At 41.4% G+C, this 14932-nt stretch overlaps 1 protein-coding gene across 4 annotated transcripts in view; it reads right to left on the bottom strand.

Annotated features, from left to right (window-relative positions):
• Positions 1-9002, bottom strand: part of RAB34 (RAB34, member RAS oncogene family) — a 19976-nt gene extending 10974 nt beyond the window's left edge. For all 4 annotated transcript variants that reach the window (XM_018555015.1, XM_018555016.1, XM_018555017.1 and 1 more), the window contains exons 1-2: positions 8908-9002; positions 1597-1688 (exon numbers count right to left, since the gene is read on the bottom strand). In XM_018555015.1, the coding sequence (XP_018410517.1) occupies positions 1597-1688; positions 8908-8961 (146 nt within the window). In that variant the 5' untranslated portion in view covers positions 8962-9002. The remainder of the gene's footprint in view (positions 1-1596; positions 1689-8907) is intronic.
• Between the last annotated feature and the right edge of the window lie 5930 nt (positions 9003-14932).

Raw genomic sequence — 14932 nt, 5'->3', positions numbered from 1 at the left:
GGGGGGGGGGGGGAGAGAGGCTCCAGGTGCCAGTCTCGGAGACAACAGGAGCAGGGATAAGGTAAGAATAAGTCCTTTACACAGGCACCCTAGACATAAACCATCAATTAATTCTTCCAGTGTGGGGGTAGCCCATCCATAAGGGGAGAGGTTCTATTTTGCTGGAGATAGATACATTCAGCGTTATTTTAATGCATTTAAGGAACTACTACCTCAATCCAGAGTTAAAGGAGAACTATGAGGTGGGTGATTTCCACTTATCCCCATAGTTTGGGCTGACCTGTGACAATAAAGCTCTCACAGGTAGGCTCTATTGATCGGGAAGTGACCCTTATGTTAAAATATAAAAATTAAAAGTAACGATTAAAATTGTAAGTTTCTGCTTTGTTTTACTTGACTGTGACTCACACAAACAGGCCTGGCCTCCCGGGCATTTTAAAGGCCATTTTTACCCCTATTGCCCCCTGTCTCTTTCATGCCCCTGATCCCTCTTAAATAAATTAGAAGGAAAATATCAATCACCTTAATAGCATAACCTTAACTCTTCCTGCTGATCAGCAGAAGGCTATGGTGGTGATACATTCTAGGTGTTTGTATATGATAGGCATTGCTTTGTATTTCATGGGTGCATTGAGGATTTTAGACAGCAGTATCTATTTCTATGGTACTAAGTGAGCTTTTTTGGTGTTTTCAGTTTTCCTTCTACAATCCAAAATTATACCGGAGGATTAACTGGGTTCTGCCCAGCTGAGTACGGAAGTGTGGTTTTATGACTGAGATAAGACAATAGACTGCTTTGGGGCAGCACTGATGTAATGGCACTATGTATTCTGTGAAATGCTAAAAACCAAGTACAGGAACACAGAAAATAAATACATCATGACTTATGCGGTCAGCAAACAGTGCTGGTTAGAATTTGGGACACAGCCAATAAAAGAACTGTGGAAGGCCTGTAAGTTCAGAGAAGGGGGAAAAGTTTGACAGATTCTTAAACGGCAAATAAGAGCAAATGAGAAGATGAAAGCATTTGGTGAAGAAAGGAAGTGACAAGCCATTTGCTCACGAAGGTAAAAGGTCTACATCAACAATCTGCATAATTCAAAGGGAGCTAAATACCTCCCTTAGTCTAACGCTAGTCATACAAATCTAGAGTTGCTGTCGACAGCCCACGGGCTGAACAAGAGAAAGTCAACCAATTTCCCTATCTATACTGAACAGGGTAGATGGAAGAATCCCCAGTTCCAGCCATTGTATTCAGACAGCCTTAACACTCACGACACTGCCTGCATTCCTGAACAGTGATTGCATCCTATAGTCACTATTTGACTGATAATTTTCTACTGGTGCTGACAGGGCCGGCCATAGCTTGAATTTTAGCCAATTCAACAGGAATCGGAAACAATTCAAGCCATGTATAACTGGCTTAACTGCCTTCAATTGCTCCCACATCACTAATAGGCCAATTCAGTTTTCTTTGCTGCCAGCACCAGTTGTATAGTAGCCATTGATTTGGGTAGGGGGGAGGAGGTGCCCCCCTGCTCATATAACTATGTGCCAAATACTTAAATATATAGAGCAATAACACAATTCACCTACCCAACAGTCCCTGTTCTTTGTTGCTTGCATGCGCTGATCACTTTAGAGTGAAAGGCTTCTCTGGTGTGAAGACATGCCTCTTTCTTGAAACACTAGAAGAAAGAAAATGCACAATTTTCAGGAATTTATCAGAATCATAAGTATTTAAAGTACATTGGTGGGGACACTTTGTCCAATTTTTCCATAAAAGAATGGTGGTGAGCTTCACTTAACCTGAGCCAATGGACCACAGCCTCTGCCGACGCTGGGACATCCTCATTCATTTGATTTATGTCCCAAGACACCGACCCTGACAAATCACTAAGTGCCATGTCCCTTGTCATCATTTAATACAGAAATGGGATATATTTCAACATAAATGCAAAAGAAACAATCACCTGTCTTATGGACTGCTACGGACCAATATTAATATAGACCAGCATTTCTCAACCATTTTTTTGTCACAGCCCCCTTTAAATATATGTAAAATCTCAAGGCATTCCAGTCTATAATGTAAAAAAAGCAAATGTAAGAATGCAAATAACAACATGTCATCTCGCCAAAATCCATCCCAGATCCCTTATCCCAGATAGCAGTCTAGTATGGATTTTAAGGGGGGATCCCACACAAAAACACATGTGGGGTTCCCCCTTCACATTAGAGCCCCCTTTCACAGCAGAGTACCCTTTTACATCAGGAGCCCCCTTCACATGAGGACACCCTTCCTTTCAAATCACAGTCACCCCCCCCTCAGATCAGAGCCCCCTTTTTAACATCAAAGATCTCTTTTTTTTACATCAGGAGCTCTTTCCACATCAGAGAAATGATGCTGTGTGAAATTTTAAGGCACCCCTGAGGAAGCTAAAAGGCACCCCAGGTTGCCACGCCACTCTGGTTGGGAGAGGCTGGTATAGACTAACTTTACCACAGAAAAATAGAGAAAAATATATTTATTATACAGAAAAATGGTGCGTCCCCATAAAAAGTCTATTTATTTAAACAAAAGCAACTAAACACAATTGTAGACTAAAATATATGACTGCTGAATGCCTAGGAACTAAAGAACTGCACACATACACATATTATCCTGTGGTATACACAAACTATATTTAATCATAAATTCTCTTTAAGACCAAAAAAGTGTTCCTCAATGGATGCTCTCTTACAAAATGTACATGTAAAAGTTAAAGAAGTGAGCAGATTTCAGTCCCATAAATATAGAAACATAGGGATTCATTTATACAAAGTTCAGAGCCGCGGTTTCTGCAAAAATCTGACTTTTACATTCACACTGCATAATGGCCACAAGATGGAGCTGAGGAGCATAGAAATTTCCTTGGCTCCTTGTCTCTATCTAGTGGTCATAATGTGGGGCAAATTTAAAAATCATTTTTGCAAAACGACCGACTCTGCAAATGTTTTATAAATACACCCCATAGACATCAGTTTCTGCATACAGAAGAGACAGTTTTTTTTATATAGGGTATGATATATTTCCCCTTTTCTATTCATATGGGATAAAGGTAGTCTACACTAACACTAGTCCATAGCAATCCATAAGACAGGCTGTAGCTTCCTTTTCATTTATGTCTCTTCTATAGGCAGAAACTGATGTCTATTTATGGGAATGAAATGTTTGAGAACACTTTCCTAAGGCACATGGCCACATGTTTTATATACTGTGCAGGTATGGGAAGAATTCTGTACTGCTGAATGTTATTAGCAGATGTTTTACAATAAACTGCTTTTTTTTCTTTCACATTTACTGGTCCTTTGACATGTTTATTACATCCTAACAAAAGCAGAGACCCTGACAAAAATCTTCCAGTGTTACACAAATGTTCATTTACATCTCAACACCCTAAAAACTTACACAAAGATGGCACCAGCGGCTGTGGAGAGGTGAGGGAGGGCGCAGAGCTGTTAACGATAGAGCAGGGCAAACCCAGAAGTAAGCTTGCCAAAATGTGCAAGTATGCTGTGCAATTAATGACAACTCACTTTGCTGAAGCCAGGCCAGTACGTGAAGAATTTTGATGTGCACACCTGTATATTATTGCAAGTGCAGACAGTATCCCCCAGTACATGATAAATCCTAATTGGTTGTCATGGCTTATGCCACATATAGAGTAGCACATATGAATTAAAATGGACTTGAAAAGGGCATGCATGCATACTGTAGCTACATTATGCTGGCACTCGCATACTATTATGGAGTATTACAGATTGAAGAGTGTACTTAGAATATAGTAATAGTATACTGGGAGTGTGTTAAGAGTGTGCACAGAAACAATTTCTAGGAGAAAGGGAAGGAGTTTTTTTTTGCAGAAGAGACATACAAAGTTTCTCTACCCAAAAAATTCTACCTACTAGCAATATTAGACTTAATTTTCGCTGTGGGAACCCTTTAGTAAGGTCACTGGTCACATATTTAATTTCCTGTCCCGGAATAGGAAGACATCTTTACTTACTGGTGTGTAACTTTCACATTTTCTCTTCCTTTGATATGTACAGTATATTACATTCTAACAGAAGCAGATAATCTGATACAAATCCTTTGGCGCTACACAAACGTTAATTTCCATAGTTTTAATTTGCCTTTGGTAACAAGGAGGCCGTTGATGCACTCCAGCAGTGCTGCCTTCTGATGTTTGTGTTGTCTCTGCTCCAGGCACGAGTTCCATCCAGGCAACAGCTGAGAAAGTGAGAGCTTACTTCCTGTCTGGCACGCTCACCACCACCCTGCTCTGTCGTCTTGCTTATCCTCCTTGCATAGACATGAAGGCCTGAGGCCACATCCACAACACTGGGACCACACAGGGCGAGAGCTCTGGAGGTTTCCTAACAGGAGGGCGTCATCTTACATGCTGTCTGTGCAAGGAAGAGTGTGCTAGAAAAAAAAGAGTCTCACCGAAATATATATAGATACATATTTTCTACCAATCTGAAAAAATTATTGGTGTGCGGTAAACCAATCAGATTTAAGCAGTTTTGGCTGCCCATTCTTGGAATGATTTTTCATAAGATTCAATGAAGATTCAACTTCTTCACATTACTATGATAACAATAAGCATTAAACAATTAAAAATTACATACAGCAATTGGTCATCATATTCTCTGCCAGCAACTTAATGGTATCACTAGAGGGGGTGCATAGAGGAGGAGGAGGGCACCGCCAGCATATGCAACTCTGCCAGCAACTCAATGGTATCACTAGAGGGGGTGCATAGAGGAGGAGGAGGGCACCGCCAGCATATGCAACTCTGCTAGCAACTCAATGGTATCACTAGAGGGGGTGTATAGAGGAGGAGGAGGGCCCTGCCAGCATATGCAACTCTGCCAGCAACTCAATGGTATCACTAGAGGGGGTGCATAGAGGAGGAGGAGGGCACCGCCAGCATATGCAACTCTGCCAGCAACTCAATGGTATCACTAGAGGGTGTGCATAGAGGAGGAGGAGGGCACCACCAGCATATGCAACTCTGCCAGCAACTCAATGGTATCACTAAGGGGGGTGCATAGAGGAGGAGGAGGGCACCGCCAGCATATGCAACTCTGCCAGCAACTCAATGGTATCACTAGAGGGGGTGCATAGAGGAGGAGGAGGGCACCGCCAGCATATGCAACTCTGCCAGCAACTCAATGGTATCACTAGAGGGGGTGCATAGAGGAGGAGGAGGGCACCGCCAGCATATGCAACTCTGCTAGCAACTCAATGGTATCACTAGAGGGGGTGAATAGAGGAGGAGGAGGGCCCAGCCAGCATATGCAACTCTGCCAGCAACTCAATGGTATCACTAGAGGGGGTGCATAGAGGAGGAGGAGGGCACCGCCAGCATATGCAACTCTGCCAGCAACTCAATGGTATCACTAGAGGGGGTGCATAGAGGAGGAGGAGGTTACCACCAGCATATGCAACTCAATGGTATCACTAGAGGGGGTGCATAGAGGAGGAGGAGGGCACCACCAGCATATGCAACTCTGCCAGCAACTCAATGGTATCACTAGAGGAGGTGCATAGAGGAGGAGGAGGGCACCACCAGCATATGCAACTCAATGGTATCACTAGAGGAGGTGCATAGAGGAGGAGGAGGGCACCACCAGCATATGCAGGGGGAATCAATATCGACTGGTAGACAGATTTTCTATGTTGTCTTAGTACTTATTTCTCATCCTAACACAACAAGTGGCCATGGGCATTGTGGAGAACCCAGAGACACCAGATCATCATGTAATCTGATTTAAAAGAAAAGGAGCAGACTAATGTTTTATATGCTGGCATGGTTTACCACAACATCACTGCTGTTTGCACTGTGCAATTGCAGAGTAACTTTATCATTGCTTATTCCTGCACCACACTGACTATCACACACAAAGGCCTTGAACCAGAAGCAGTGGTTTACCACTTAGTTTATTTACCTATTCAAAGTATTAAAATGTAAGTTGCTATTGACTTCTGAGTGAGTATATTGCATTTTAATTTAAATTAGAACTACGGCCTCCCATTAAAACTATATGTGCTGCACTTCCCATTTTCTCTCAGCCCTCCCCCGTTCCCTGAAAGGTCCCACAAATAGCTGTTGATCCTGCCAGTAAAGTCCACCTAATGCAGCTTCATGTAATGGGGAGGCAACAATGCTGCACTGCTCCTGAATTCAGAGCAGAGTGGCCAAACTCATGTAGGCTGTGTCTGCTTGTACAACAGAGGGATCAAAAGACATTGATGGGAGTGTAGTTATCAGCATTAATACTGCTTACTGGCAAGCTTGTCAATTAGCACCTGGACGACACCTAGTCATGCCCACTACTTTTTGGATTGACAACGCTGTTTCTGTTGCTGAAACCCTCCACTGTGAGCTGCAGTGTCTGAGAGTGGGAGCATGTAAAGCACAAATAATAGAGGATTTGGCGCATTCAAGGGAGGTAACAGAAGTTTTTTGTTTACTTTATGAACCTTGTGCATCACATAGTAACTGGGTTTGGGACCTGATTGTTATACAAGAACCAGTCGATGTACTTTAACATTAGTTTAGAGTGTAGTCCTCTATAGCGATATAGACTACCATTAATAAGGCACCTCAAAGACCAGTTTAGTGATTTAGCAATCAACCAGCAGAATAATGAAGGATCATGTCTGCTTGGCTGCTATTGGCACTCTGCAGTGAGAATTCCCCTTAAATGACTGAATCTAAACATGCCAATAATCCTAAGAATGATTCATCTGTTTTTTTCCTTACGTGCCATTATGTTGCACTCTAACACATACTTCTATTCCCATTTTAAACCCAACTGTCTGAAAAAAAGGCTCTTAAACATGCCTCTGGGGCAAACGATAAACATACATGTCAAATACAGTGAGTCATAAGGGCAGAGATTCATTATAATTGCAGATTGTTTCAGTGCTTGTACACAGTGTAATAGGGGGAGGGAATCCGCAGCAGAGGAGTACAGTAGATGTTCATTGTGTGTGGGGGAAGTCATCACCAAACTAGTCTCATTTCCCAAAAAGTCATTTATCCATTAAATATATATCTATATAGATCTATAGATATGTATAGATCTATATAGATCTGTATAGATCTATACATACAGTATCTATAGATCTATATATTAGAGACAGGGCCAGATTTCATCGGGTAATTTTTATTTTTCCATATTACCTGGGAAAATAAACTTACCCTTTAATGCACATTGTGTGTGTGTGTAAGAGAATTCTGGCTACCACCATGGAATGGCGGCTGCAATCTCAAAGCACATGCAGAATGTCCTACGCATGCGTTTATTTGCATGCAGATGGCGGGGGCAGCAGGATTTCATTTTTTTTTACTTTTTCATTTTTTAAATCTTTAAATCTTTAATTTTTTTAACTTTTTAAATTTTCTTTTTATTTATTTACTTTTTCCCCTTAATGTTCTTCCTATTACATAGGAGATTAAAATCCCTTATGTGATAGTTTGGAGGTGACAGGTTCTCTTTATGGAACCTGCCCTCCAACACAGAACAGCTGTTCTGTGTAGTTCCTGACAGCCGAGACAGGTGGCGCTGTGATTACAGCGCCACGGTCTCAGAGAACACACAGAGAGCCCGTAGAGCAGACGTTTTTCGTCTGCTCTATGGGCTCTATGGCTGAGCCGTTGTGCCTTAGTTTTCGGGGTCCCCCGGGAGAGCGGGCGACCCCGAAAACTACGGCGGGGGGTGCGGGCAGAAACGAACGCCGCTGCTCAAATTAATACAAGTGGTCTGATCAGACCACTTGTATTAAACGAGCGGCGGCGGCTCCACAATGTACATTCAGCTCTGCTTGTCCGGAGCCGGGCTGAATGTACTTTAAAACTACTCGCCCGCCACCCGAAACTGCATGTCCTGGGCGTCGGGCGATAGGAATTCCACACCCCTGCATATATATATATATATATATATCATATATGAAATGTTTTAATAATCAGAATATTAATTTATGTTAGAAATACATATAAATATGTTTTATTTAAAAAGGTTGTGCGTGTTTACTCAAATTAGATTCTAGATTGTAGCCGAGTTAATGAGCAAAATGGAAGAGGAAGGTCACATCTTACACTTCTCTGCTGACCAATGAATGGGAATGGGAAGTTAGACTGGATTTCCTATTGTAGCACAATATAATGGCCCTACTAAGAAGAATGTTACATTGGCATGGGTTACTCAGGATGACTCTAGACAGGCAAATATTTAATGACTTCCCATAAAATGCATACCTCTGGTGCTTTCACAATGGGCATAGTGCACTCTACAGCATTGATACACAGATTTTACAATCTGCTGGAAAAGCTTCATCAACACTGTCCAAAAATATCATCCAAACCGTCTTCTTCACTCCTCCAAAGACCTGCTCTCTATTTCACCACCTCCAATGCTTGCCTCTAAGACTTCTCCAGAGCCTCTCCCATCCTTTAGAACTTACCACCACATGTATCACTTGCCTCTCCCATGAAGATTGTAAGCTCTCATAAGCAGAACCCCCCAAGCCCTATTGTCTTGTATTGTAATGTCTCCCTTTATATTGTAAATGGCTGCACAAATGGTTGGCACTGTATAAATCCTGCATAATACCAATAATAATAATTCATCTCTGTCTAAGATATAAGACAATGGGTGCTGCTGACATTCGGAAGTGTTATTATTCTCTAGCTATCCCTAGCCCAGTCCACTTACCACAAATAAAACCTAAATATGACATCATCCTTGTTTTTTTGGCTCTGTATGGCCACCCTTACCTCCTATATTGTGCGCAAAGGGGTCACAAGGGTTCTAATTGTCAAAGACACAATTTTTTCAATAGCAGTTCTGTCTTACCTGAGGCAGCTCTGCCACTATGCGGTCTCGCCGGACTGGAGGAAGCACGCTCATCGTTATCTGTGGTCAAGTTTGCAGACTTGGTATTTAAATCCTTCAAGACAAAACAAAAAAAATTGAGGTTATTATTATAATACAGGAGTTACATAGCGCCAACAGATTGCACACTTTACAAAATAAAGGGAGACAGTACAGGTAGAATACAACTCAATACAGGAGGGCACTGCTCATGAGAGGTTACAATCTAGTAGGAGGGGCAAGTGATACAAAAGGCATTCATTGTTAGAGATGAGCTGATAGAAGAAGTAAAAGACAGTTATTATGGTGAGGGGAATAGGCTTCCCTGAAAATATTAGTTTTGAAGGAGTGCATAAAGATAGGCGGACAGGTTGGGGTAGGGAGTTCCAGTAGATGGGATACATGAGCATGGCAGGAGGTGAAAAGAGAGCTGGAGAGCAGGAGGTCTTGAGAGCAGTGGAGAAGACGGTTTGGGTGATATTTTGAGATGAAGTTGTTGATGTAGCTGGGGACAGAGTTGTAGATGGCTTGGTATGGTATTGTTAGTAGTTTGAATTTTATTTGTTGGGGAAGTGGGAGTCAGTGGAGGTATTGGTAGAGGGGGGTGGTCATTGAACAGTTGGTAAGGTTGATTGCCAGTAGAAGAGTCTGGCAGCAGCATTCATGATAGAGTGAAGGTGGAATAGTCGAAGCCAACGATAAGGGAGATGCAATAGTCAAGGCGAGAGATAACAAGGGAGTACATTAGATACTAGACATGTGCACCAGCAAAAAATTAGTTTAGTTTCGTTTAGTTTTGATTCGGATTTTGCTTTATTTCGTTTTTCGGAATTCGGGTCCGAAAGTCAATTCGTTTCGGAATTCGGACTAAATTCGTTAGCGGTACTCCGTACGAAATTTCGTTTCGTTTGTTCGTTGCAGCAAAGTGACATTTTAAGAGGAAAAAAACGTTTTTTTGTTCTCAAATGTCACTTTGCTGCAACGAAATTTCGTCCAAAAAACGAAAGTTCATCCAAAAAAACGAATCGGAAATTCGGATTCGTTTGCATTAGTTATATATGTAATTCGGAATTAGAATGCATCCGAATCTCCGAAATTTCGTCCGAATTTCGATTCGGAACTAAACGGATTGTGCATGTCTATTAGATACTTTATGGTGCAAATTTTGGATACAGAGGTTAAATCTGCAAAATCTGGATAGTGGTTGGATGTGGGTAATCAATTATTAATACTATAAAAAAATTATGTAAAATACTAGCATGTAAAATTCAACAAAAATGAATGTCCCGATGAACAGACTTTTACAAAATGAATACTAATGGGAGTTTGCTTTGTTATCACTGCAAACCTAAAAAAGACTTTTGAGATAAAATATAATTAATCATTGTTAGTGGGAAAAAACAAAAGTATATGCCTGTATGTACAGTACAGTACATCATGGCACACTGCCAAGCTAAGTGTTATCTGAGGTCCAATTACCATAGTTAGACTGTCACTGTCCAGGTAACTCAGATATATTGGGCCTGATTCACTAAAGTGTACATAAAGATGCAATCAATTTCTGGGGAATTTTATAAAACATTGGTTCTGCTGGCCGTGATTGCTTGTTTCCAAGCAATAAGTACTATCCTTGTCACACTGCTTACCGATATGTCCCTTGTAATGGGGGGTGCTCGCAGTGACTGTGGATGGCGCCGCGAATGTCAGTAAAATTGTAGAAATGTCGCCAGCACACCAGTCCTTTTAGGATAGCAAAAGCTTAATTTATTGAAGTTTTTTGTCATATGACCAACAAGCGCTTTCAGGACCGCACACAGTCCCTTCATCAGGCTTTAGCATTGACAGCCTGATGAAGGGACCCTGTGGGTACCCGAAAGCGCTTGTTGGTCATATGACAAAAAACTTCAATGTGCTGGTAACATTTCTACAATTTTGCTTGTTTCCAAGGCCCCACAGACTCACTCACTGCACTTCACCTCATTTTACACTTTAGTCAATGAAGTTCTTTGTGCAGCAAACCACTTTATGGACATAATAAGATAACACTAGATGATGGCAGGCAGGACATCGACTTGACAGATGGGGAATGTTTGACAATATCTAGTTGATTATAGATAATCTATAAGTGCAGGGACTTTGCGAAGATCTCACTGCACATGTACTGTCCAGCAAATGTCAAACAGGTAAAAAAAAAATTAGATCATTATGTCCACCAGTATCTAAAAACAAAGTGTATGTAAAACCTAACAATGAACGTTTCCTATTTGCTCCCTATTGTTCTGTTAAATATACCATTCGATAAGTGCAAAAAAATACCTGTTGATCCTGCCAGAAATCCAATGAGCTTGTAACTTCCTGTACACTCTGCTGAACTATTATCAGTTAGCAATGTTATCAGCCCTGCTCAGTTCTCCTTTGTGAACACCTCCCACCTGTTATGGAAAAGAGTGAGGAGGTGTTCCGTAGTTCAAATCAGGAGCAAACAGGCTAAGGTGACAATGCTGCTCCTTCACAGATACAGTAGAGTGAATTAGCATTATCACCCTAGGACGGGGGATGTTTTAGACCCCAGTCACACTTGTGAATAGAATTGATCGCAAACAGTCTGCATCCTGGTACGGTTGTCCACAGGTAATCACAGCATGTGTGAATACATGCAAACAGCCTGAAAGCAACTGCAGGCAGTGGCAGCTGCCATCGTATTGTCATTGTATTGTACATAGTAAATCGCATAAGTCTCACTGAGGAGTTCAGGACACTCAGCAATAGGCCCAATTTGCAAGTGCGAATAGGGCCTTACTGGCAGGATCACCAGGTAAAAGAAGAAAAAAAAGCTTGAGAAATAGAAAACAAATGCAGCCACCACATCCAAGGAGTGGTAAACTTCAAAATATGAAATTTTTTTTTTCTTGGGTTTATATACACTTTAAGTATAAGAGAAAAGAGACAATTGCTGATTCCCAACAATCCCTCCTAATATAATTATACCAGCAATATGTGGGACCAAATCTGACAGTGAGTGGGCTACTAGCTATACATAAACAGTAGCAAGTTGACCTGTATCACCCTGTCCATGTTCACTGGAAATTGTGCTTACTTTGTGGTCAAAACTACACAGCCAATTAATTATTTACTGAATTGTTTGCCGAGTTTAAATGACAGCATGCCAAACATACTATTCTCATTACACCCGAGGAAGGAAATGGTATTTTTGCATTTTGCAATAAAAATTTGATTTGTTTTTTTTCTTCAGTCATTATATCTTATTTTATAAAGGTTTTGTCTAACCTCTATTAGTATCTGCAATTTATATAATTATCTTATATATTGATATAATGTTTGACATTTATTTAACTATGTATAAAAAAAAAGACTCCAGTGGTTTGTGCTAATAAATTGAAATATATGAGCGGTGACCGCCTGGATTCTTTATTATTTTAACCACATGTAAAGTTAGGAATGCTTCTAGCTCTACATATTTGTTTAAACATTTACACTATTAACAAATGCCCCGCCTACAACACAACTCCACATATGAATCCAGCACCCGTCTAACCAACTGTGGTCATGTCCTCCGCTTCTTGGTCTCCAACCCTGCCTACAACACAACTCCACATATGAATCCAGCACCCGTCTAACCAACTGTGGTCATGTCCTCCGCTTCTTGGTCTCCAACCCTGCCTACAACACAACTCCACATATGAATCCAGCACCCGTCTAACCAACTGTGGTCATGTCCTCCGCTTCTTGGTCTCCAACCCTGCCTACAACACAACTCCACATATGAATCCAGCACCCGTCTAACCAACTGTGGTCATGTCCTCCGCTTCTTGGTCTCCAACCCTGGCTACAACACAACTCCACATATGAATCCAGCACCCGTCTAACCAACTGTGGTCATGCCCTCCGCTTCTTGATCTGCCCTTTAATTACCACTTATATAGTCACACTACAGTCAATATGACTATGCCGTACAGACTAAAGCACTAGCTCAAAAGCCGTTTTATTCACATCTATAGGGACAGTTTTATACCCGCATGGCTCCCACATTCAGCAGGGGGTACAGTACCACTGTGGCATGTACAATCCATGACTTTGGGGGCGTGACAGGCCTGCAGGGTGGGTAAATCATATTAATATTATATTAATATAGACCCCATAATAAACAGTATTGGCTTGGTCTGACCCTCACAAAGATGGCAACATAACCTTACACACTGGTAATACACCAGCAAACATGGTAAATATGGAGGCAACACACAGGGAATAGTGGCAACATACTGGCAGCAGGTGAGCAATGCATTTGGCAACAAATGGAAATGCCAAATGGAAAAATGCTTGGGCAGTAAGCTGGCAATTTTGAGGTAACAAATGGGGAGTTTTGACAAAACAAAGGAAACAAATGGGAAGTTGTGACAATGCATAGGCAACACATTGACTATTTATAGGTAATTAAATGCAAGGACAATTATATCCCAGCCTGCCTCCCCCATCACCTTTATCTCTACTACAACCCACCCCCACCCCATCCGCATGCACTCTCCAGCTTCCTCGGGCCACAAGTCTCCTTCAATGTCCAGTGGGAGTTGATGGAGGAAAGCAAAGTTTGTACTTATATCCCGCTCTTTCCTCCTCCGCAGTGATATTCTTTGGGCAGAGTGCGATTTGAGTCTACGAATTGGGGCCAGCTCACAGGCTGAAAAGGAATCCAGGGTGACCTGGAGATCCGGTAATCATATGGACTCTTGAGAGGTCCCAGTTTTGCTATATATAACCCTATCCCAAGCAAAAACAGTATGTAGTAGTTTTGTGTACAGTGGTAGAGCGGTAGAATCTGTTTCCCTGTTATATCCCTGTCTAGATCCCAACCGGGAAGATTTTCCCTCACTTCCTGTCCAAAGACAGCGAGCCATAGGGACAGGAAGTACTACAATGAGGCCATAGCCAGCAATCAAAATGATTTTTACCCTAGTTAAGTAAATAATTGAAAGTTAAGTTCATCTTTTGACTAAAATATACTATACAGATAGGAGGCCCCAGTTTGGGTAAAATACACTGTGCGGTTTTGATTCATGTATTTTGCATACCTGCAGGCCATTTTCAGCACCCCTGAAACCTGGCTGAAAAACTTGTATATTGTGCATTCTACGTCCTGATTGGTGAAGGTGACAAAATGCAGATCAATCCTTATTTCAGAGTTGTCACCAAAGCAAAGGGTGGGGATTAATCCTCGAAGAGGGGTATTCCCCTTTAGTTTCAGTGATAAGAGGGGAATATCCTTCACTTTGGGGAGATTTACTCTCACTTCCTGTTATATCTCCAGGACACAGAGCAAACTATAAACTGTCAGGGCATTTAGCCATTCTCCACTCTACACAGAACAAAACAAATAGTTTTGGCTTTACATACGCATTATGCAGCACTACTGTAATACTGAAAAGCTGAACGGTTGTCCAATTTGGTTTCAACACCTGAACCTGCACAGCTTTCAGATCAGTCTTTTTTTAAATCCATATAAAGATCAGATAAATGAATAGGAGATAGATGACCTCTGGATACAGTAAGTAATGGATTCAAATGGACTTAATTGATTCAATGAGTACCGCCTTTTCTCAGTAAGATACACACAGGTATACAGTATGTACATATCTACATGCTGGTAGGTTCATTGGCTCCTGTGTAAATCGGCCTTAGTATGCGTGTATGCATGCATGTGAAATGGGAAACTTAGATTGTAAGCTCCTTGAGGACAGGGACTGATGTGAATGTGCACTATGTAAAGCGCTGAGTAAATTGTTGGTGCTATATAAATACCTGAAATAGATCAAATAGAAAATAAATCATTTCAAAAGATTCTGGTTTACATAAAAGCTATGTTTTAAGCCAATACAGGGTGAGATACGTGGATGGATCAGCGCGTCATCCATGGAAGTTATTAAAAAATAATGATGATGATTATATCACTGACAATGGATGCTGCTTCTTGATGTATAAAAGTTTTCGTTTC

The sequence above is a fragment of the Nanorana parkeri genome, unplaced genomic scaffold (assembly GCF_000935625.1).
Source record: "Nanorana parkeri isolate BGI_ZX_2015 unplaced genomic scaffold, ASM93562v1 scaffold181, whole genome shotgun sequence".
In the NCBI taxonomy this organism is placed as follows: Eukaryota; Metazoa; Chordata; class Amphibia; order Anura; family Dicroglossidae; genus Nanorana; species Nanorana parkeri.
This window is presented reverse-complemented; position numbering and strand designations above follow the sequence as displayed.